Raw genomic sequence first — 23,895 nt, 5'->3', positions numbered from 1 at the left:
TACTACATGGGTGTGAGGGGGTTGGAGGGTTATGGGCAAGGGAGTGGGTAGTTGGATCTAGTGGTGTTTCATATAAATCAGTGTGGACTAGAAGAGCCATTATGGCCTGTTTCCATACTGTAAATTGTTATATGGTTATATGAATCAATGGGTCTAAGAGTCATGTCCCACAGACATTTTGTCTGCATCCTCAGATGTTAAAACAAAAGTGATTGCTGTGAATGTGGATGCAATGATTATGACTTTTCAAAATTCTCCACATTCTCGAATAAGCCCGGCAGATTAAAAAATCATAAATGTAATTTTGTATTCAAGAAAGACGGGAAACATAAAGAAATTAGCTTAATGTCTGTCACTGGAAAAATAACACTGGGGGTGGGAGGGGAAAATGATCCATGAAACCTGGAGAACAGGAGAAAGTTCTGTCATGAATCCTTATAATCCTTGAAAGGGACTGAGTTACTAGCCCCTTTATACTGAAAAGCTGTAGTATTATTGTATACATGACCCATCTTTGGAAGCTAGTTTGCTTGTTCACACAGAACAGAAAAAAAGCTGGCTCCGTGAGTCCTTTTACACAACAAGCTGGCTTACCGAAGCAAAAGAGGCGAGATGTGTAGCACAGCAGCATCGGTGCCTAGAGTGATGTGTTGTGTTGAGAAAAAAATCAGCTTTGGTGGGTCTGGACACAAGGGTTTACATTCACAAATAGCTTTTATTAACACACTACAATTATAGAAGAGAGTGGGAAAATGTTAAATGGAATAAAACACACATACATACAATTATAAAGGAGAGTGGGAAAATATTAGAAGAATAAAGTACACACATTTATAGTTTATAAAGGAGAGTGGGAAAGTGTAATGGGAATAAAGCACGTGCGCACAGTTTATAAAGGAGCAAGGGAAAATGTTACAAGAATAAAGCACATAGGCACACAGCTTATAAAGAAGTGTGGGAAAATTTTACAGGAGTAAAGCACACACGCACACAGTTTACAGTATAAAGGAGTGTGGAAAATGTTACAGGAATAAAGCACACACATAGTTTATAAATGGTTGACTATTTCTGTTGATTTTAGCAATTTTCACAGATAGACATACAAACAAAAAATACAATTGTTATTGCTGTTGAAATTGAGATTACAGATTGGTTTTGCATTACAGCAATTGTAGCTATCTGCCAACAAATGCATGGTAGCGTATTAAGTGTCTATAAAAATTCCAAAGTTGATATTATAGGTAATCAAATTGTAATCTGAATTAATGCATGAGGTATGCTTTTCCTGCCAACTTCAATTGGCATTTACATGGGCAGGCTAAGCTAATTGTATTCAGCACTTTTATAAGACCAGAGGACATAGAAGCAATAATTGTGTACTGTTTAACATTTTACCATGCTCTCTAAAAATTGTTGTGTGTTAACAAAAGCTACATATAATTGCAAACCCTTGTGTCCAGACCCACTAAATCAAATTCACACAGGTGGTGCCAACATTCATACACTATGTGCCTAGTAGTGTCCATTGCTCTACCCACTACTGACAATGAACCTTTTCTAGACCCAACATCGCAATGTCATCTTCCTTAGCCATTTCGACCCTGAAGCACACATCAACCATTTTAGATAGATCCTACATCGAAAAGCTTCACCATAGAGAGAACCTACCTTGGTGGATTGAAGATGGGTAAATCTAGAACCCCCCCCCCCAATGTACCTTCGAATTTTTTAGATAGCGCTTGAAAGGCAGATAAAAGCTGGCTTTACAGCTCTGTGTAAAAGGGGCTACTGAATATATTAAAGGCTGGGATTGGCAGATATTTGGACAATGGGGGAGTAAAGCATTTTGAGGAGCATGTAGAAAAGTGTTGAGGACAAGGTTTGATTAGCTATGATCTTTTTTCATGGCAGAGGAAGTCTAAGGTTCCTAGTTCTGCTTTGTCTTCTTAAGTTCTCAGAAACATTTTAAAAGATTTTAAAAATTTAAAAATGTGGAAATAAAAAATGAACTCAAATAAAGTACTTAAAAATTCTTAAATATAATTTAAAAATACAGATTATTTTAGAAATATGATTTATTGTTCCAATTCATGTTAAACTAAACATTCAGTTCCATAGGAATAAAATGTGACAGAGATTTTTTTTTTGGCAAAGTTTAAAGAACAAAATTAAAAGTTTGGCCTTGATGCAGGTTCTGGTGCAGGTTCTGATGTTCTCCACTTAAAATAATTGGGAATTTCCACAAGCTTCAGCTCTGCCAACAATTTTTATGGGAAGCCCAAATGCGGAGAAGGGTTAACTAGTCAAATTCAATTGATAAGCTCAGGACTTCCATATTTAAGCACAAGTCCTAAACTTTTTTTGGCACTTAAATCGAGAAATTCTGATAAAATCTGGGACAGGGTGTTCAGAGAATTACAAACATAGGTTTGACATCAAAGCAGTAAAGATTAGGTTAACTTATTTACTCTTATCCTATAAGTAGAGCCTCTTTTTTTGATCACCCTTGTTGCATTGCATTGACATTAAACTTTCAGTGAATAAACTTCAGCAAGACAGCTGATGTTATTTATATGGATATCCTTTGGAATGCACACTTTTGTTATTTCTTGTACCAAAAGGAGTGGAGTGGGGCTCAAAATTATACAAAGAAATGGGATTTCGTATTTGGTGTCTGAGCCGACAGCTAACAAAGATACGATACCTTATTACTCTGTCATAAACTTTTATGGTATTATGAATGATCTTACATTTGTCTACTGTACGATTTATAGTCACCCAGCTGTTTAATTAGATCTAAAGTTTATCAATGTACCATCTGGAGACAGATATCAGGCAATTAAATCAATTTTTACACAAAGCTGTCTCTAACTCATCGTCAGCAAATCAAAGGAAGTTTACTGGAAGATTATTAGATCTGCATCATAGTTTCTTTGTCAAAGTTTTATTGATTTTATTGATTCATTCAGTAAACATCAAAAAAAGACACAGAAAATGCACAAATCAAAACAAAGAAATCAACTGGACAGCAACATGGGAACGGGTCCAATTCTAATCAGAACTTCAATCAATAAAATAAATGGGAAGGGAGACCAAATTAATTATTCACAATATTTTGACTGTATTTCTCCTTCAGGATAGGCAATAAAATGTATGAAAATATCCACGTATTCTGAATGTTCAGTGTACAGATATTCCCAGAATGTGCAATTACTTTTATTTATTTAAAGAAGAAAAGTCTATTATTGTATTTTATTCCATTTAAGTGTGGGTGCTTTTCTGCCTTTTTCAAAAGAAATTAACAGGATATTGCTTAATATTTCAACTAATTTAAAATATATTATATATTAGCTTCTTATTTGGTTAATAAGTGTGATTAAGATAACCTGCAATTTGCCAAAGCTGTGGCTTGGTCTGGATTTAGTTCAATGGGACTCACAATTGCACACTGTTAATATATTTTGATTCTGTGCAATTACCAGACCCACATCTAGAAATGAGATCAAATTGGCATAGATTGTCTTAGAAGTGTGACAAGACCTGGATGACACCTGGGCCTCCCATGACATTAATTTAGACAGCAAAAGCAAGAGAAAACCTCACCCATGAAACTCTTCTGAAAACCTTGACTGATAGCAAAGATTTGCACCCAGATTTGGCACTTGTTAAAGCTGTCAAGGCTTTACAATGCTTCTGAATGTTTCTTGTAATTTAGAAATATTTCGGACCAGAACTGGCAGCTCAGTGTCTGAGGTGTGATAGCAACAGTGGGAAGAGAGGTGCAAGGGTTGCAATATCAGTCAGAGAAGATATTGCAGCAGTCTTTAGAGAGGCAACTGCTGGAGAACTATCATGTGAGGCATTGTGGGTGGCAATCTGGAACGAAAAAGTAGTCACCTATAAGTATATAGCACATCAAACAGCCACTTGGAGCCAGAGAATCAAATATTGAGAGAGATTTCTGAGGACTGTAAAAATAACAAAGATGTTATTGTCGGTGATTTTAACTTCCCCAACATTTAAAATAAATAACCCAGGGTTAGGGGATTGGATGGAGTAAAATTTGTTAAGTGTATCTAGGAAAACTTTCCACAACAATATGTGGATAGCCTTCAAAGGAAGGGACAATATTGGACCTAGTACATGGGAAAGAAACTGATCAGGTAACTGAGATATCGGTAGGGGAACACTTTGGGATCGTTACCACAGCTCCATTAACCTTACGATGGCTATGATAAAGGATTACACTGATCCTCAAATTGGAATCCTAAATTGAGGCAAGGCTGATTTGGACATGATTAGCCAAGAGTTAGTAATAATTAACTGGATACAAATGGTAGAGTGTAAAAGGAGGATCACTTGTAACTGGAAGGTGATTAAGTAAGTGATAATGTGGGTCAAGGAAGAACATATTCACTGTAGGGTACAGGACAGGAATGGCAAAGGGAAAGAAAGTCTAGTTAACAAGAGATAATAGAGGAATAAATCAGAAAGAAAAAGGAGGCTTATGTCAGATACACACACACAGGTACAAAGGAATCCTTGAGCTTATAAGGAATGTAGGAGGAAAGTGAAGAGCAAGATAAAATGAGATGACTTACAGTGTAAGGGAGAATCCAAAAATATTTTGTAAGTATATTAACAAGATTTTAAATAAATATCCTGTGAATGTTTTTACCGTGGAACAGGATTAGAAGGGGAGAGAGATAACTAAAGATGGGGAAAGGGAAGAATGGGCAGGGGGAGGTCTACAGACCAACAGACAAAAGGTGTTAACTGGATTATGGATAGGAGGACAGGGGAGAGAAAAGGTGATTATTGATTGGGGAGTGGAGGTTTGTGGCTCTGTGAAAGCAGAGCTGGGGGAAAGGAGACAGAAAGAACTGGGGAGAGAGAGAGAGAGAGCTAGAGGAAAGAAGACATACAGAAAGATGATGGGTGAGCCAGCATAAAATAGAGAAGTCTATGTTAATGCCATCTTATTGGAGGGTGTTCAGATGGAATATGAGGTGTTGTTCCTTCACTTTGCGGGTGGTCTCAGTCTGGCAGTACATGACACCATGGACTACAAAGAAATGGGGTGGGGATCGAGGCTATTGTGGCAGTTCTCCCTGTCTGCATCCAGTCTCTCTGATGTAGAGGAGGCTGCAGCAGGAGCACTGGATGGAGTAGATGACCCATGCAGACTCACAAGATAAGTGTTGCTTCACTTGAAAGTGCCCTCGGATGGTGGTCAGAAAGGAGATGTGGGCGCAAGTGGAGAATCTCCTGCAGTCACAGGGATAGGTGCCAAGCAGGTGATTGGTGTGATGGGAGGAGTGGACTAGGAAGTCACAGAAGGAATAGTCCCTGTGGTAGACGTAGAGAGAATGAGATGGGAAGATGTGTCTGGCGGTGGGATCATGTAGTAGGTGGAAATGGCAGAGAATGATATGTTGGATGTGGCAGCTGGTGGAGTGGTAGGTGAGGACAAGGGAAATCCTGTTCTTGTTACACATGAGGGTGGAGGGGGCAGGGCAGATATACAGGTAATAGAGGATATGTGAGGGCCAAATTGATGGTGATAGAGGGGAAGTCAAACTTTTTAAGGAAGACTTTTCAGATGATCTGGCATGAAAGATCTCGTCCAGGAAGCAAATGCGACAGAGATGGAGGAATTGAGAGAAAGGAATGGAATTGTTACAGGAGACAGGGTGTGAAGAGGTATAGTCAAGGTAATTATGGGGGTTGGAAGATTTGTAAAGGATGCCTGTTGAGAGTTCGTCTCCTGAGATGGAGACAGAGAAATTGGGAAAAGGGAGAGTGTTGTTAGAGATGGACTAACTGAATTTGATGTCAGGGTGGAAGTGGGGTGCAAAGTGGATAAAGTTGACGAGTTCAACATGGGAGGATGAGGCAGCACCAAAGTAGTCGTCGAAATAGCAAGAGGAAAAGTTGAGGACCTTGCCTGTATAGGCTTGTAGCATGGATTGTTCCACATAGATAACAAAAAGCAGGGATAGTGGGGGACCATGTGGGTACTCATAGCTACTCCTTTAACTTCGAGAAAGTGGGATCAGTCAAAGGAAAAGTTATTGAGGGTGAGAACAAGTTCTACCAGGTAGAGGAGGTGAGGGACTGTTTGGGACTGACGTGAAAAAAACAACAAAGGGCTATGAGGCCTTTTGTATGGGGGATGAAGGTGTATAGTGATGAGATGTCTCCAATCTCCAGGTACAGACCAAGTGCATCACAGAACATTGTGGAAGCCAGGAAGGAAATTGTTGGAGCCTTGACAGACATTTTAAACTCATTGCTGAGGACAGGAGAAGTTCCAGAGGAGTGGAGGATGGCAAATGTGGTACTATTATTTAATAAAGGGCTGTAAGGATAATCCAGGCATCAACAGGCCTGTTAATTTGATGAGAATGATCAGGAAACTTCTGGAGAGGATGTTGAGAGGTAGAGTCTATAAACATTTGTATGGCCAAGAGAAAATTAAGGAGAGCCAGCATGGATTTGTGAGTGGGAAATTGTGTCTCACAAACTTGATATAAATTTTTGACAAAGAGGACAAAACAGTGGATGTTATATATGGATATTGGTAGAACATAAGGCCCAACATGGTGGGTTGGTATGGAAGGTAAGGGCACACAGGATAAGAGGCTCATTAGCTAAATGGATAAAAAGTTGACAGTGACAGGAGTCAGAGAGTGGTTGTACTGGGCAGTTTTTAAGACTGGAGGACTGTGACCAGTGGAGTGGCTCAAGGTTCAGTACTAAGTCCCTTGCTTTTTGTAATACATGTGCGTGATTTGGACAAGGATATTTATGATAAGGTGAAGAAGTTTGCTGACAATGTGAAAATGTATGATTCAGTGGACAGAGAAGAAGGTTGCAAACTAGGCTAAGGAATGCCAGATGCAGTTCAATATCTTGGTGTTCTAGTTAAAGAAGGCAAGTATCCCTTATGCGGGAGACAAACAGGACACTGTAGATGCTGGAATTAGGAGCAACAATCTGCCAGAGGAAATTAGTGGACTGAGCAGAATATTGTAGGTGGAAAAGAAATAACTGTCAACATTTTGGACTGGAACCCTTCATCAAGACTGGGAGTAGAGAGGGGAGAAAGCCTGTATAATATAAACAGGGTGGGAGGAATTGGGCAGGAGCCAGTGGGGAATTGGTGAACCAAGAATAATCAACAAAGATAGTTGACTGGCAAGTGCTAGACAAAGGAAGATAGAGGCAACAAAGAAAAATAGGAATAAGGTGGGTGAGTCATGAGGTCATAAATGGAGACAAAGGCTGATGGTGCTGGAATCTGATAAAGTGACGATGGTGGCATAATGTAAGCTGTTGGGAATGGTCATATGGCAGCAGAAGAAGGGAGGAGGGAGAATAATCCGTTTGAAATGCCGGCAGGAGAGGATGAAGCCAGAAAGGGAAAGGGACTAAAATGGAGCCAGGGAAGAAGAAGAGGAACTCAATACCTGAAATTGAAAAAATAAATCTTCATACCATTGTATTGTAGACTATCTAAATGAAATATGAGATGTTGTAACTCAAGTTCATGATGGGCCTTGCTAGGCAATGCAGAATGCCAACAATGAACAGGTTGGCATGGGAGTGGGAAGGGAAGTTGAAATGGCATTAACTGGGAGCTTGCGATGGCAAATGCAGACAGAGTGCAGATGATCTGCAAAATGGTCCCGAAGATTCATGTGTACCTCCTCACCCTCATATACTGTATTTGATACTCCAAATATGGCCTCCTCCAAGTTGGTGAGACAAAACACAGACTCTTAAGGGAGTTAAGCAAAATTTATGTTCTTGAAATTAATTAGTGGAATATTAGGAACTATGAGCATGCAATTTGTTTGAACTTAAATGTAGTAGCAGAACATTTATTTTTCTGTTGATAACTTTGCTTACCTTAATAAACATAACGTTTCAAGAATTAACTCTCAAAACAATTCTGTCCAAAATATTCATGGTAGGCTGATGCAGACAGTACAAATATTTGCGATTCATGGTGTACTGATAGTTTGAATTCAGAACTGGCTGGCTCAGAGAAAACAGAGGGCGGTGGTGGTGGAAAGGGGTTATTCTGGCTGGAGGTCCATTTGCCATGGTTCCACAGGGATCAGTATCGCTTTGTGATATTTAGAAATGACTTGGGTGAAAATATAGTTGGGTAAGTTCATAGGTTGGTAGATGACACAAAGATTGGTGGAACTGTGTACAGTGCACAGAGGGCTATGAAGTCTATCAGTGAAATATTTATGTTCATTCAAACCTTATTCAACTGTAAGCTAACTATAGTTATTTACATTGCACACATGGTTTTCCATTTTGAATAAACATGATTATTTTGAAAGTTAGTTTCAGTAATTCATGAAAGGATATTTTTATTAATGTTAGCAATGTCATCAACAGAAAAGTAAATGTTTGCTTCTGTGTTTATTTATAGAAGAAAATTGCATTCAAGGTTCTTAATTTTTCTACCCAATAATTTGAAGATAAATTTTGCTTAACTACTTGAAGATAGGTGGAAAGGTAAAATGAAGATTCTGCAAGAAGTCTGTGTAGACGAATGTTGAAAATAAACGGTCAGTTTTTATTCCCTTTGTTCTGTGAGGGAGAGGCTTGAAATGGTCTGAAAACTTTTATTGACCTTTTTAAGTATCATCTTAAACATTATTTAATTGTTTAATCATAGTTTTAGTACCATATAACAAAATTGTAAGAAATGTAGTAACCTATATAAGATTTAATAATCTTTGGAAACCTCAACACAACTTTGGTATGGATCTTTTTTGAACAAGTCATAAACAACAACGACATTCTCATCCCTCCAGGCAATTGTAAAGGAAGATAGACATGACAATCGGTCAATAAATGAGGAACTATTGACTTGTTAGTCAATAAAAGATGGAATTTAAGACAACAGAAAGTTGGAAATTGGATCTGGAATTCAGACTGGATCGACTGGGCTCTTTTTAAGGCATATCAAACATGGAGGTACAATTATCAATAGCAGCACCAAGCCCATTGAAGGAGCAGTAAGCCTTACTAAAGGATTCCTTCTGTGCATTTATTGCAAGTTAGAACACAGTTTGGAAAAACTGCAACTTGTTCTTTGAGGACTGTTTTGGTTTTGGAGTTAATGTTGTGAATGTTTGCTGTCTGAGTGCAATGGTCAGCTGAATAGATAAGATGGTAGCCACCACTGAAGCTGTCACACCAAAAGAGCTATGTGCCAAGAAGATGAAGGTCATGGAGCTTAAAGAAGAATTGCAAAGGTGGCAATTAGATAGAAGTGGAAACAAAGCGATTCTTCAAGCAAGAGTGAATGAGGAAATAGAAAACCAGAAGATTTCAGCTGCTCAGGATATAGATCCCAAAGAATTACTGCAAAAGAAATGAATAGAAACTAAGATCAGCCATAAGGTGATAAATTTTCATACCATTGTATTGTAGACTATCTAACTGAAATATGAGATGTTGTAACTCAAGTTCATGATGGGCCTTGCTAGGCAATGCAGAATGCCAACAACGAACAGGTTGGCATGGGATTGGAAAGGGAAGCTGATAATTAGATAAATATAAAGATTTAAAAAAAATATAGCTATACCAACAGCAAAGAAATAAATGTATAGTGGTATCGTGGAAAAATGAGATTTGGTAAAAATTAGACAGATGGCATATTGGAATGCAAAACGGTATAGCTTTAGAAAAAAATACATATAGTTTAAGGAATCGAATTGAAAACTTTTATTTAAATTTGGGAACCATATATGGATTTTATGAATAAAAGTCCATCTACATCCTCCACTTTTCCAACCCCTCTCAGTTCGTAATTATAAAATATAGTCATTGATGGTGGTGAGGAGGAGGATGGGCCAAACCAAAATGGAGACTGAGTTAGATATTAAGGCAACATCTAACTTGCAGGATGAAATAGGACCTAAGGATAGTGTGTCAAATGCTGGAAGCAGGAGAAGTAAGAAGAATTCTAGATCAGGCTCCAGAGCTTCAAGTACTGAATCTACATGTCTAAAGATTCAGGCAGACACTGCAGCTCTTGAAGCGGAAAAAAAAAATGCTTCAAATTAAATTGGACTGAAAAGAGGAGGAGGAGATAAGAATAACATAGGTGCCACTACGAAGAGAAGAGGAACAAAAATGGCAACAACTATGGATGGAAAAGGAGATACAGGATGAGCAGCCAAGAAGGGAGGAAATGTGGCTAAAAAAGGCAAAAGGAGTTACTGGAACAGGCCAAAAGAATTGTTGTTAATCAGACCAGGATGAAGGCACTAGAAGGCTCTTAGTTAATTTTATGACTATCCCTTTAAGAAAGATTGTTGTTTGTAGTGTTACCATAGTTATTATGACATCATATGTTGTAATATCCAGGCGAACAGGGAACTTGCTTTCATTCTTCAAAGAACCATGGAGGAGGTGAAAGCATCAAAATACTTTTCTTTGAATTCATCTTATTTCATCTTAATCGTCTATTAATCATCTCTTATTATTGTCTTATATCGTGAAGTCTTTAAATATAGCCAAATGCTTTGTTTATCCATCGTTATGAAAATCTTGATGCAAAGTTATACAAAATGTTTATCTGTTTAGATCAATGAATTAAAGCTATTTACAGCTGCATCTACAGAGTTTCATTTATTGGATTAATAAGATAGCAATTTGGAATATCATCGCTTATGTTTCTGTGAAGATGGCTTGCTTTTAAATTGGAATATTCGAGAGATTGGAAAGTGTCCTCTATAGTGGTATCTGGTACTCAAAGTAAATGATCTAAAATGTCATGTTTTGAGGAAGGACAACAGAAAAAGAAAATATTTAATACCAAGGCTGAGCCAGTGCTACAGTCACAAGACATGCTTGGTCCTGAACTAGATAGATTAGGCATGGTGATACCAGCTCTCAAGCCCTAATGATGACCCCCATCGGACAGAGATGTGAGCCTAACGCCATCTTGCGAATCAGAATATCACCTGCTCCTGACAGATAATAGAAATCTGGGTGAACAAAGTAACTTACATCCAAGCATGACAAGGTGGATTATTAATTCAGTTACAGATTCTATCTTCTTGGCTCAAGAGAAAGATTCCAGTTTTTTTTTGAAAAATTTATTTATCATTTGTATCAATACAAAGTATAAATTCAACAATATAGTAACTTAATAAACCATATAAAAAGATACAATAAATTTTTAATTTTCTCTCCAACTCCCCCTCCCCCCAAAATAAATAAAAAAGAGAAAGAATAATGAGAGAAAAATAAAAATAAAGAACACCTACTTCTACATATATATTCATTGACTATATTTTATAATTACGAATTGAGAGGGGTTGGCAAAGAGGAGGATGTGGATGGACTTTTATTCATAAAATCCATATATGGTTCCCAAATTTAAATAAAAGTTTTCAATTTGATTCCTTAAACTATATGTATTTTTTTCTAAAGCTATACAATTTTGCATTCCAATATGCCATCTGTCTATTTTTTTACCAAATCTCATTTTTCCACGTTACCACTATACATTTATTTCTTTGCTGTTAGTATGGCTATATTTTAAAAAAAATCTTTATATTTATCTCATTTCAATTTTCTTCATATATATATTCACAAGTAGAAATATTCTTGGATCTTTTTATATCTTTACTTCATAATTCATCCTAACAATACACTCAAATCTTTCCACAATTGTTCCACTTTCACACAGGACCATATCGAATGTAAAAAGGTCCCTATTTCCTTGTTACATTGAAAACACTTATCTGGATAATTAGAATTAAGTCCATTCAATTTAAGTGGAGAATAATATAATTGATGAAGAAAATTATATTGAACCATTTGGTGTCTAACATTAACTATATTTGTAACACTCTCTTGACACAATTATGACCATATTTCCTCTTGGATTTGTATATTTAAATCTTTCTCCCACCATACTTTTGATCTATATAAATCTTTTTCTTTAGTTTCTTGTGATTTTATATACATATTGGCAATAAATTTCTTGGTAATAAAAGTATCTGTAATTATATTTTCAAAGTGACTTTGTTCTGGGTGTCTCAAATCTGTTCCTAATTTCCTTTTAGAATATGATTTTAATTGATAATATGCAAAAATTGTACTATTTTGTATATTATATTTATCTTTTAATTGCTCAAAAGTTAAACAGAAATATCCAAAAAACAATCTTTTAACCTCGGTATACCTTTACTATACAAATTATCAAAAAAAGAATTATTCAAAGAGAAAGGAATAAATTGATTTTGTTTTAACAACATTTTTGGAAATTGATAATTTGTAATCACTCTCTCCATATGAATCCCATTCCACATTTTCAATATATATTTAAAAATTGGTACTTCCATATTTCCTTTAAACAATTCACTATTCCATTTATACAAAATTTGCTCTGGGATAGTTTCTCCAATTTAATTCATTTCAATCTGAACCCAAGTTGTTTTTTCACATATTTGATAACAGGAGGACAAAAATCTTAATTTTGCTGCATTATACTAATTTTTAAAATTCAGTAATCTTAGTCCTCCTTGATCAAATTTCCGTCTTAATTTTTCAAGACCAATTCTTGACATCTTACCTTTACAAATAAATTCTCGTATAATTTTATTCAAACTCCGAAAGAAAATTTCTTGCACATGAATGGGTAATGATTGAAATGAATATTTTTTCCAAAATTACAATATTTATCTAAATACAATTCACCCATCCTATAATGTTATTAGTGAATCTTTTCATCTTCTCAGATCTTCTTCTATATTTTTTAATAGTGGTGAGTAATTTAAATTAAATAAATTCTTTATATTTTTGTCAATTTTAATTCCTAAATAGTTAATGGCTTCTTTTTGCTACTTAAATTTTGTCAATCTCTTACATTGTGAATAATTCATATCAACCGTAGGCATAACCTCACTTTTATCAACATTAACTTTATAACCCGATACTAATCCATATTCTATTAATCTCATATTCAACTTTTTCAATGATCTTTCTGGTCTTATTAACTTTACGATAACATCATCTGAAAACAAACTAATTTTATGCTTTTTATTACCTATCTCAAATCCCTTAATTTGTTTATCACTTCTAATTATTTCTGCTGAGGGCTCTATTGCAAATATAAAAGGTGACAATGGACAACTTTGTCTAGATGACCTTTCTAACGAAAAAGGTTTTGATATTTGTATATCTGTAACCACTTTTGCTTTTGGCTGATCATATTTAATGCTTTTATCCAATTTACAAAAGTATTTGGAATCCCAAATGTATTAAGTACTTAAAAAAAATCCCACTTCAATCTATCAAATGCTTTCTCTTCATCTAACACAACCGCTACTGCTGGTATCTTTCTAATTTGTGCTACATTTATCAAACTTAAGAATTGAACTATATCATCTGCCACTCTTCTATTTTTAATAAAACCATATTTATTAATTTTGGTAAAAAATTTAGCTAATCGATTAGCTAATAATTTTGATACAATTTTATAATTGGTATTCAGTAGTGATAGAGGTCTATATGAAGAAGATTGTAGACAATCCTTCCTTTTCTTCAGAATTACTGTTATTAAAGCTGTTTTAAAGATTCTGGTAAGCCAAGCACCTCTTTTATTTGGTCTAATACCCCTATTAATACAGGTACTAATAATTCCTTAAATTCTTTATAAAATTATGGTGGAAAACCATCTTCACCTGGTGCTTTATTATTCTGTAATGACATTAAGGTCTCAAACTTATATTTCAGAAAAAGTATTAGATAATTCTAATTTTTAATCTTCATCTAACATTGGCAATTAAACATCGCAAATATTCTACTATTTTATTATCATCTTTCAAAGATTCTGAATGATAAAGTTTGGCATAAAATTCTTTAAAATTATCATTTATTTCCTGTGTTTTATAAGTAACTTGACCAGTAATTTTCTTATTAGCAATTATTGTTCTAGAAACTTACTCTGCTTTTAATTGCCATGCTAGTACTTTATGAACTCTTTCACCTAGTTCATAATATATTTGTTATGACCTCATTATATCTCTCTCCATTCTGTAAGCTTGTATTATATTAAAATTTTTCTGATTCTAAAAGTATTATTTTCTCCTCTTTTCTTGCACTTCCTTCTCTAATTTCATTATTTCTTTTTCCAACTGATCCATCTCTTTCATATATTCCTTCTTTACTTTTGAAGCATAACTTATTATTTGACCTCTTAGACATGTCTTCATAGAATCCCATATGATAAACTTGTTACTCAATCATTGTTAGCTTCGAGAAAATTTTTTATCTGTTGTCTCATAAAGTCGCAAAATTATTTTTTCTTCAACAACGTTGTATTTAATCTCCACCTATAACCTATCTTTTGTTCTTCCTCCAATAAAATTGACAAAATTAAAGGTGAATGATCAGATAGAACTCGTACTTGATACTCTACCTTTTGCACTTTAGATTGAAGTTGTGCAGAAATTAAAAACATATCTATTCGTGAATATGTTTTATGCCAAAAAGAATAACCTCTTTCACTTGGGTGAATTCTTCTCCATATATCCACTAATGCTATATCTCTCATTAAATCTATTGTTATTTTAGTTACTTTATTTTTCATCATTTTATTGCCTGATCTGTCCAGTTTAGGGTCCAAAGTATAATTAAAATCTCCTCCTACTATAATTTTTCCCTTGGCATTTGGTAACTGAATAAAAATTTCTTGTACAAATTTACCATTATCTACATTGGGTGTGTATATATTCATTAGAGTCCATTGTTCTGAATAAATCTGACAATTTACCATAACACATCTTCTTGCTATATCTACATTTTTCACTGGTAAATTTTTATTGATCAATATTGCTGAACCTTTACCTTTTTAGTTGAATGAGGATGCTATTACGGTTCCTACCCAATCTCTTTTTAATTTTTCATGTTCTTTTTCTGTCAAATGTGTTTCTTGTGAAAAGACAAAGTCCATTTTTGCTTTTTTCATATACACTAATAATTTTTTCTGCTTTATTTAATTCTGTATCTCGTTAATATTAATACTAATAAAGTTCAGTTTTCCAGTCATCACATCTCTTTACTAACTCTACTAACCATTCATTCTTCCACTCCCATCCCTCTCATTTTTACAACACTAATATCATATTTCTTAATGTTGTTGATATATTTAATTGTATTGAGAAAAAGAAAACCAGAAAAATATAGAACCCCCCCCCCCTTCCCACTCCAAAGGCTTACATTATTAAAATTACATCTTTAAAACCCTGATCTATGAGCTGCGGTCAAAACCACACTAGCACTCATGATTCTGTAGAAGTTAGTCCTTCACTCCCAACTAACTCTCTCTAATTACTATACTGTTCCTTGTTGCATTAGATTTAAATAATCTTTATCATTTACACATTTTTACTTATTTATAGATCCTTCAGGTTAAAACTTTCCTCCCTCATAATCTTGCTCTCAATTTTTAAAAATATTTTCTTTTTCCCTCTATATTATCAGCTATAATCATTCAGTATTATCTCTCATTGCAAACATTACTCACTACTTGTCTCTCTCTTTCTCAGGCAATGAATCTGCAAACACCTTTGCTTCATTGGGTTCCATAAAGAATCTACTTTTCCCGTCTGGAACAAAATCTTTCAATACTGCCAGATACCTTAGGACTAAGGTATAGCCCTTCTTCCATAATGCATTTTTTAACAGCATTGAATTCTTTTCTTTTTTTCAACATATCAAAACTTGTATCAAGATAAAAGAAAATCTTATTTTCATTGGAAATTAATGGTGATTTTCTTTCTTTCACTTGTTTCACCGCCAGTTCCAAGATCTTTTCTCTCACTTCATAACGAAGCAATTTAACCAATATCAGATGTGGACTTTGATCTGGTTGTGGGTTCGGCTGTAATACTCTATGAGTTCTTTCAATCTCAATATCTCCTTGAAATTCAGTTTCCCCCAAGGATTGCGGAATCCAACGTTGCCAAAACTTCTTCATATCTTGACCTTCATTGCCTTCTTTCAGTCCACAATTTTTATATTTTTTCTTCAACTAAAATTTTATAAATTGTCAATTTTTTGAGTTAGTTGTTCTTTTGTTGCAGCTGCTTCAGCTTGAATTTTTTTCCATCTGCTCCTTAACACTCTGAATTTCAAATTCATTTGCTCTAATTTTCTCTTCCACCACTTCAAATTTCTTAACGACTTGCTACATCATTCTTTCCATCTTTGTAAAATTCTTATTTTCAACTATACTCTCATTACACTTTTTAACTTCTGCTCTTAATTGCATCGAAGGTTGTTGGAAGTTTTCCATGTAGTTCTTTATTTCAGCTGTAAATATATAAGTCTCTTTCATTTTTTTCTGTCTTTTTAGTCATAGCTCCTTGTTCTAGATGCAATTCTTGTTCTTCTTGATCTTCATCCTGATCACTGGAGCTGGAAGCTTCTTGGTCTTTTTTAAAATTGCTTCCATTTTTTTTCTGTGCTCTGCGCATGCGCGACTCCTTGCACATGCACAGAGTCATTTCTTCTCGTATAGCAGATGGCCATTGTTGGGGGAGACCATGTACAGCAATGTCCAAGGTCTCCCCAGCTCCAGGCTTTTCTCCACCAACTCCTACCTTCCGGACAGCTTCAGGATCCTTCTTCAAAGTAGGCCTCTCTTCCATATCTGTCTCTTTTTCTTGCTCAATTTTTTGTGGAGTTACAGGTGTTTTTTCTTTCTTTGGTGACATCTTGTGTTCTTTATTTGATTTCCAACAACTTTTCCTTCTACTTTTTTAAAACTTCTTCAACCTTTATTAACTCTTTTTTTAAAACCTTTTCGGAGAGTGAAAGGATTCACAGTCAACTCCACGTCATAATGTGGCACGTCCCCCAAGATACCAGTTTTTGATGGTGACCATCTTGAATTCCAAGCATTTATGAAAAGCTTTGAACACAGTATTGAAATTAAGTGTCAAAACTCAGAGGATTATTTATATTATTTGCAGTAGTTCACAAGTTGACAACCATGAGATCTTGTAAAGAGTTGCCAACATATGGCTCTGAATGAAGGATTCATACAGGCGAAGTTGTTATTAAAGAAGCCTGCTGGCAACAAATATAAAATTTCTACAGCTTAAGTACAGAAGGCTCTTTCATTGTCATCAATAAGACCAGATGACATGAAGAATTTATAAGCTTACACCCTCTTTCTAAGAGAAGTTGCAACATCATGATGGAGACTGGCCACCTTTGAGAGCTTGACATACCTAACAATATGCTAATCATTATAAATGAATTACCCATCCAGATGAGAGAACTATGGAGAAACCATGTGACAGCTACTTTTAAGGATTTGGTGGAATTCATTGAAGGGTAAATGGACATTGTCACAGATCCAGTGTATGGAATTGTCAAAGGTGGTCAAAAAGTAAGTAAAGAAATTGAGAAGTCCAAATTGTATCCACAACCAAAACTTTAAAAAAATACATTTGTCACCTATTTGACAGTGGTGGATAAAGAAGTTAAGGGAAATGAACGTTTGCCTGTTGTGAAGAAATGTTTGTTCTGTAATACTAAGTATGCTCAGTTGCATCATTTTGGTGATGCCTGTGAAGACGGTTATGGATTTGTTAGTTACCTATTACTACATGATAACAAGGATCAGGCACATTATGGATTTGGAATGGGAAAGGCCATGAAACCAGTCACTATCTCACAAATGGAGTTGACGGCTGCTACCATGGCAGGCAGAATGGACACAATATTGAAAAATGAGATGCAGATGAAACTAACAGACTCCATATTTTGGACAAATAGCACTAGTGTGTTCAAATACAACAACAGTAAAAACCACAAGATTTAGAACTTTTTGAAGAATGATATGTGGATGTCAGGGGCTCGATTTCTTCTACAAACTCAAAAAGAGTGGCCTCAAAATCCTGATAAATTAAAAGAAATTTTACCAGAAGACCCTAAAATCAAAAATAAGCTGTTCAGATAATGTTTGAACAAATGGATTCAGTTATCCTCTTAATCCATTACTTCGCATCCTGGAATCGTATGAAAAAGGCAACAGCGGAAAATACACTGCTGCAGGAGTGTCAGAAATAGTTTAAGATCAGATGCAATTTCACAGCTGGGGATGTTGTGATCATCAGATCATTCGGTGCCTTGAAATTCCTGGTTGATGAGGAAGATTGTTGATACCAACCAGGACCAAAGAGGACTTGTATGTTAAGTTCAGATTAAGACTAATATTGTTTTTTCTGAACAGACCAATTACCAGAATCAGTCTTTTACAAGAAACAGAAGTTTTAATAATTGACTTTCACTTTCTTTTGAATATTTAACTGATATATACTACAATGTTTGATTTTTTTTCTTTGTAATGGTATTATTATTCTGGGTCAGTATTGTAAGGGTTAAAATGCAGATTCTGCAATAAGTCTGTTTCGACATTGTTTACATTCTTTCAGTGTCTCCATAGATATGTATTCTTAGCCAAGGTCTCTCACTCCCTGCACATTTAAGATAAATGGTCAGTTTTGATTCCCTTTCTTCTGCTAGGATGGAGGGGCTTGAAATAGTCTGAAAACTTTTATTGACCATTTTTAAGTATCATTTTAAGCATCATTTAATCATAGTTTTAGTTCTGTATAACAAAGTTGTAATAATGTAGTAACCTATATAAGGTTTAATAAACCTTGGAAAACAACTCAAGTTTGGTACAAATCTTTTTTGAACGAGTTATAAATAACAACAATATTCTTGTCTTTCAATAAGGCAATTATAAAGGAAAATAGTCAAGATAATAGGATCAAACAGAAGCCAGGTAACAGGTACTGAAATCAAATTAAAAACACATTGCTGGAAAAACTCAGCAGGTCAAAAAAAAAAATTCTTTATAAAGCAATGATAAAAATGCATAAGTGACATTTTGGGGTTGAGCCCTTCATCAAGGCATGGAAAAATGTTGGCAGGCATCTGAATAAAAGGGTAAAGGAGGGAGATGTGGTTCCAAAGGCAGGGAGGTAATAGTGGAGAAGCCCCCATACCTCCTCCCTCCCCACAGTCCAGGGCCCCAAACAGGCCTTTCAAGTGAAACAATACTTCACTCGAGTATCCACAGGATTTGTTTACTTCATCTGGGGCTCCTTTGTGGCCTTCTCTACAGAATGGGTGCAGAATAGGAGATTGCTTCACTGAGCACCTTTGCTCTGTCCACTCCAGTGACAGAGACCTACCAGAGGATAACCATTTCAGTTCTGCATCACACTCCCATACTCAGATATCTGTCAATGGCCTCGTATTATTCCACCGAGACCACCCTTAAATTAGAGGAACAACACCTGATTTTCCATCTGGACACTCTCCAGTCAGATGGCATTAACATTAACTTTTCTAATTTCTGCTAACCTGCTCTCCTTTTCCCTTCCCTTCCCTCTGTCAGCTCTCCACCCCCTTCCCTCTCTATTTACCTAGCCATCCCTCCTCCCTTGGCTTGCTGCTGTGCTGTCCCTCTGTTCTCCACCTATTACCTCCTGACTTTGTAACCATGCCCCCCCCTCATCTTTTTATTCGGATGCCTGCCAAACTTTTTCCATACCTTGATGAAGGGCTCAAGCCTGAAACATCCGTTATGTATTTTTATCTTTGCTATATAAAGGAAAAAATTTGACCTGTTGAGTTTCCTTAGCATTGTGTTTTTAATTCAACCATGGTGCCTGCAGACTTTTGTATTTTACTACTGGAAACAAGGTGCTTTCCAAACCTTGGAGTTCACCACAAAAGACGGCTGGTGACAGAATTCATCTAGCTAAATTATCATTATCATTCCATGAGTTCCCCGATGCTATGGTGACATCCTCATATTCATGTCAATTTTGATCTTAAAAAAAACTCCTAATTTTTTTGAGAAAACAGAATAGCACAGTGTTGGTATTTTCTCATGTGGTTTGGGTCAAAACCACATCAAGGCCTTGTAAAAGATTTTTTAAAATGTGTTGTAATTGTTTAAAAAGGTATAATAATGCAATTTAAAACCATTTGATCAAAATGTCTTCATGATGACAATCCAAAAAGACTTTAGTTGAATAAATTTTCCATTCAAACATGTGTATTTGCATATGCAATGGAAACCAATATTGCAAATGTCAGTGTGGGTAAAGCCTCAAAGCCTACATTTTATTTCTCACTCTTACCATTCACTACCTTGAATGATATCAGAGATCAATAATCATGAGTTAAAAATAGGTTTTATTTTTGTGTCAATCAGACATTACTCTCCTCTTGGAAATTTCAGTTATTCATTAAAGAGAAGAATTAATGAATTTGCAGGATTATCCAAGCATGCTCTTTAAAAACATCTGAAAAAATCTATATCTCTGTGCAACCTAAAGGCTATGTCATTGTTTAATCTGATTTTGTAATTTCATGTCAAACTGTGCAGCCTAATACATTTTATTTGTTAGGACTGCCCAATCTTTTAATGCAGTTACATTCTGTATCAATCCCATTTCTATTTTAAAGGTATTAACAAACTTTCATAGGTTTTGTCACAAAAGATTTTTTGTAATGATTTTCTGTAATTAAATTTAGGACACCCTTAACAACGTAAAACAAAATACTCAAAAGCTTAAAATCAATGTTATGGTTGCCTGGAAAACTGTTAACCGACATTCATGTTTCTCTCAAAGTTCAATGCAACCCCTAAGGATATAACTATTAAACAAGTATTTGTACACATAATGAACAATGAAATCAATGCAAATTTAGGAATGAGGGATAGGTTAATTAGAATGCTGAATTGTGGAAATAATGCATTCCTTCTCTATGTTTAAGAAGCAGAAAAGTTGTTTAATTTACCATTGAACCTTATTTATATTGGATTACTTCAACTATTAGAATTTGTATAAAGCCATCACAAAATGTTTAACTTCAATCCACAGAAGAAAGAAAATAACAACTTTTGTTACAGCCACATTAAAATAATGCTATAAATTAAATATTTAGCATAAAATTACTAAATATTTCATGTTATATATTCTAGCACTTGCTTTCATAATATTCATAATCTGCAACACAATAAACTGTTTCCATAGTAATGATAATAACTTGGTCTTATTCATTAGTTCTCACTTTTTACAATAAAATGTTGATAGTTTTAATTTTCTAGCCAATTGATACATAAATCTACAGAATTTTCAAATTGCCCAATCCAAATAATACAAAGTCCATCAAAGGCATGATGGACCATTTGAGTATGATGGGAATAACAAAATAAATTATTTTTATGATTTTTTTTTGCATTGCTTGATAAATTATGACATTTGCAATTATACAATATTCCAGAAGAAATTAGCTCAAAATATTGACTTTGACTAGTTGGACTGAATGGTCTGTTTCTTTTGTTGATTCACATATTTTTAAATTAAAGATACTCACAATCCTGACAAGCCAAGATAGTGTTGAAGTAGCTGTAGAATAATGGGTATTGTAATGGTAAGATGGAACTTGATCATCCTCCCATGTCTCATATCGTTCAGCATAGAAAACGGCACGCTTTGGGTTCAAAGATCCAATAGGCTGTCAGGGAAGAAATGCAGATAGTAAATAATCAGTGTTAACTTTAAATATCATCTGGAAAAATAAAATGCAGCTTCCCTTAAGTTGATTGTTCCTCAATTATTAAAATAGATTCTTGCAGTAATAAATTTTCCAGTTCATTTTTGTATGGAAAGAAGACAAAACATTTCTTCATTACTAGAAATGCAGAGGGGATTTGTTTTTGTCAGTTTACATAAAATAGCTTCTTAAGGCTATTTGTTTCTATTCCGTGAAATGTTACTGTTTTGACTGAGCAACCTATTGAGGAAGACATTACAGACAAATTAATAACTTCTCCAAATGAGCTATACAGCAGAGCTTCAAATTTGATTCAATGTGAATTGTTTAACAGTCTGTTAACTAAATATTATGCATTGTACTTTCTTGAGTCACAAAATTTCCAGAATGTTGGAAGGCATATACTATTTTGTTAGTTACGTCATAGCCAGGGTAGTGATCCATGAAACTGTATTTTAACTGTACAACTTATGGACCAAACTGCATTCAGATATGAATGAAGAGATAGGTTAATGACTACACAGTAATGAGCTTTCCACGAGACACTACCTGAAAAAATCATTTTTTTCCAAACACACGATTTGAAATGTTGCCTCAAAAACCCCTAATTGACATTTTCAGCATGCCTCTTTATCTGTAAGGTCTGGGTTATTTCTAGTGCTTGACAACTAAATCCTACAGTATAGAATTGTTAACATGTCTGTATTTCTCAGTGATGTCTCACAAATGAGAAACAACCCATCAAATGCTGTGGATTTTAAGATAACAATATCCTGAGGGAAGAAATCTAAGGTGTTACATGATATAAAGCAGTGTGGAACAGTTTTGTTGAAATTATATCTTAAATATATTTAAAAACTCATATGCAATGAATCACTAAATATAATTAAAATATTTTATCATTCCACAATATACTTGATAAATATAAGCTTTATGCAGCATTCTCTTTTAAAGTGCATTTCAGCAGATCACCTCTTCATTTTATGCCACTGAATATTATCTTCAATGACATTTCATCCTGTTTTTTTATTTTCCATTTTTGTGGAATTGATCTTTGTAGAATCTTGTAGTAAAGTTTTAATAATATAATCCACTGTCCATTATGTAAACAAGCTACCGTTAGTTAGACTTTAAAATACACGGTAAATACTTTAAAATATAAGTATATTTATAGATTAAGGATATATTGATTTCAAAAATATGAAAAATGGATCATATGTTTTGCTAACTTTTGCTGAGTTTCCCTAAAATTTCAATTATACTATTCAAATTGAAAATAAATCAAAAACATTCATTTTTATTAAGTTTTGGACCATGGTTCATTGACTAAGCATTTAATAACCTCTATCAACCAGTTTTCTTGAAAGATAAGCTTTGCCATTTGGAAACATTGATTTTTTTTCCAGTTATCTCGAGACTGTGGTAATTGGATATGAATGAGGAGAGGTAAGTGTAGAATGAGAGGTTATCCCATTGAAATATAAATTCTGAAAGGGATTGATAGGGTGGATAATAAGGATTGGTTTCCCTTGGGTGGACAGGATATGGTCACAGGATAAGGGGTCTGACATTTACAGTAAATGTCTGAGTTATGTCTACTCTCACTTGGTTACAAATATTTGGAATTCTTTTCCTCAAAATGCTTAGTCATTGTGCATTTCAAAATTTTTGGAATTTAGGAGAAACAAGACCAATGTGGATGAGGCAGGAAAATAAAGTTGAGGAAGATCATCTACTATTTTGTCAGATGACAGAGGGATCCCAAGTGTGATTCTTGTTCCTATTTCATATGTTCCTACATGTCCCTTAAGTATCATAATATAACACAGGAAGAGGCTATTCAGCCTTTTGAATCAATTTTGGCTTCTAGCAGAAGAGTCAGTCCCTTCTGTCTCACTCCATTCCCTGCAACCTAGCCTCTTACATAACTAATTATCAAATGGTACTCAAGTCACACTTTGGGCAGGCTTAGTAAGGCCAACTGATCGTTTTTCCAAAAGGACTACTTCAACTATTATAAAACACAGACAGAATAGCCTTAGGATTAATAATTTTCCTTACTGATTCTTAATATCTGAACTGAAGTTGTCAAATTGAGGATTTTGAAGTTTATTAATTCCGGCTGCCAATATAAATCCTAGATCCATAAAATATTAGGTTTATGAAAATTTTATACTGTTATAATGAACAGAAACTATTTTAGAAAATGTTTGATCCTTAATGGCAGTGTCTTTTTGCTCAAGCTATACAGTT

The 23,895-nt window shown here is 34.8% G+C and overlaps 1 protein-coding gene across 26 annotated transcripts in view; it reads right to left on the bottom strand.

The window, feature by feature from the left end:
- Nucleotides 1-23,895, bottom strand: part of nbeaa (neurobeachin a) — a 1,045,297-nt gene that overhangs the window by 108,458 nt on the left and 912,944 nt on the right. For all 26 annotated transcript variants that reach the window (XM_069891655.1, XM_069891654.1, XM_069891651.1 and 23 more), the window contains one exon: nt 21,463-21,603. In XM_069891655.1, coding sequence (XP_069747756.1) covers nt 21,463-21,603 — 141 coding nt within the window. The remainder of the gene's footprint in view (nt 1-21,462; nt 21,604-23,895) is intronic.

Source organism: Narcine bancroftii, chromosome 7, assembly GCF_036971445.1.
Source record: "Narcine bancroftii isolate sNarBan1 chromosome 7, sNarBan1.hap1, whole genome shotgun sequence".
In the NCBI taxonomy this organism is placed as follows: domain Eukaryota; kingdom Metazoa; phylum Chordata; class Chondrichthyes; order Torpediniformes; family Narcinidae; genus Narcine; species Narcine bancroftii.
Note: the sequence above shows the minus strand (reverse complement) of the source record. Positions and strands in the feature narration are given on the sequence as shown.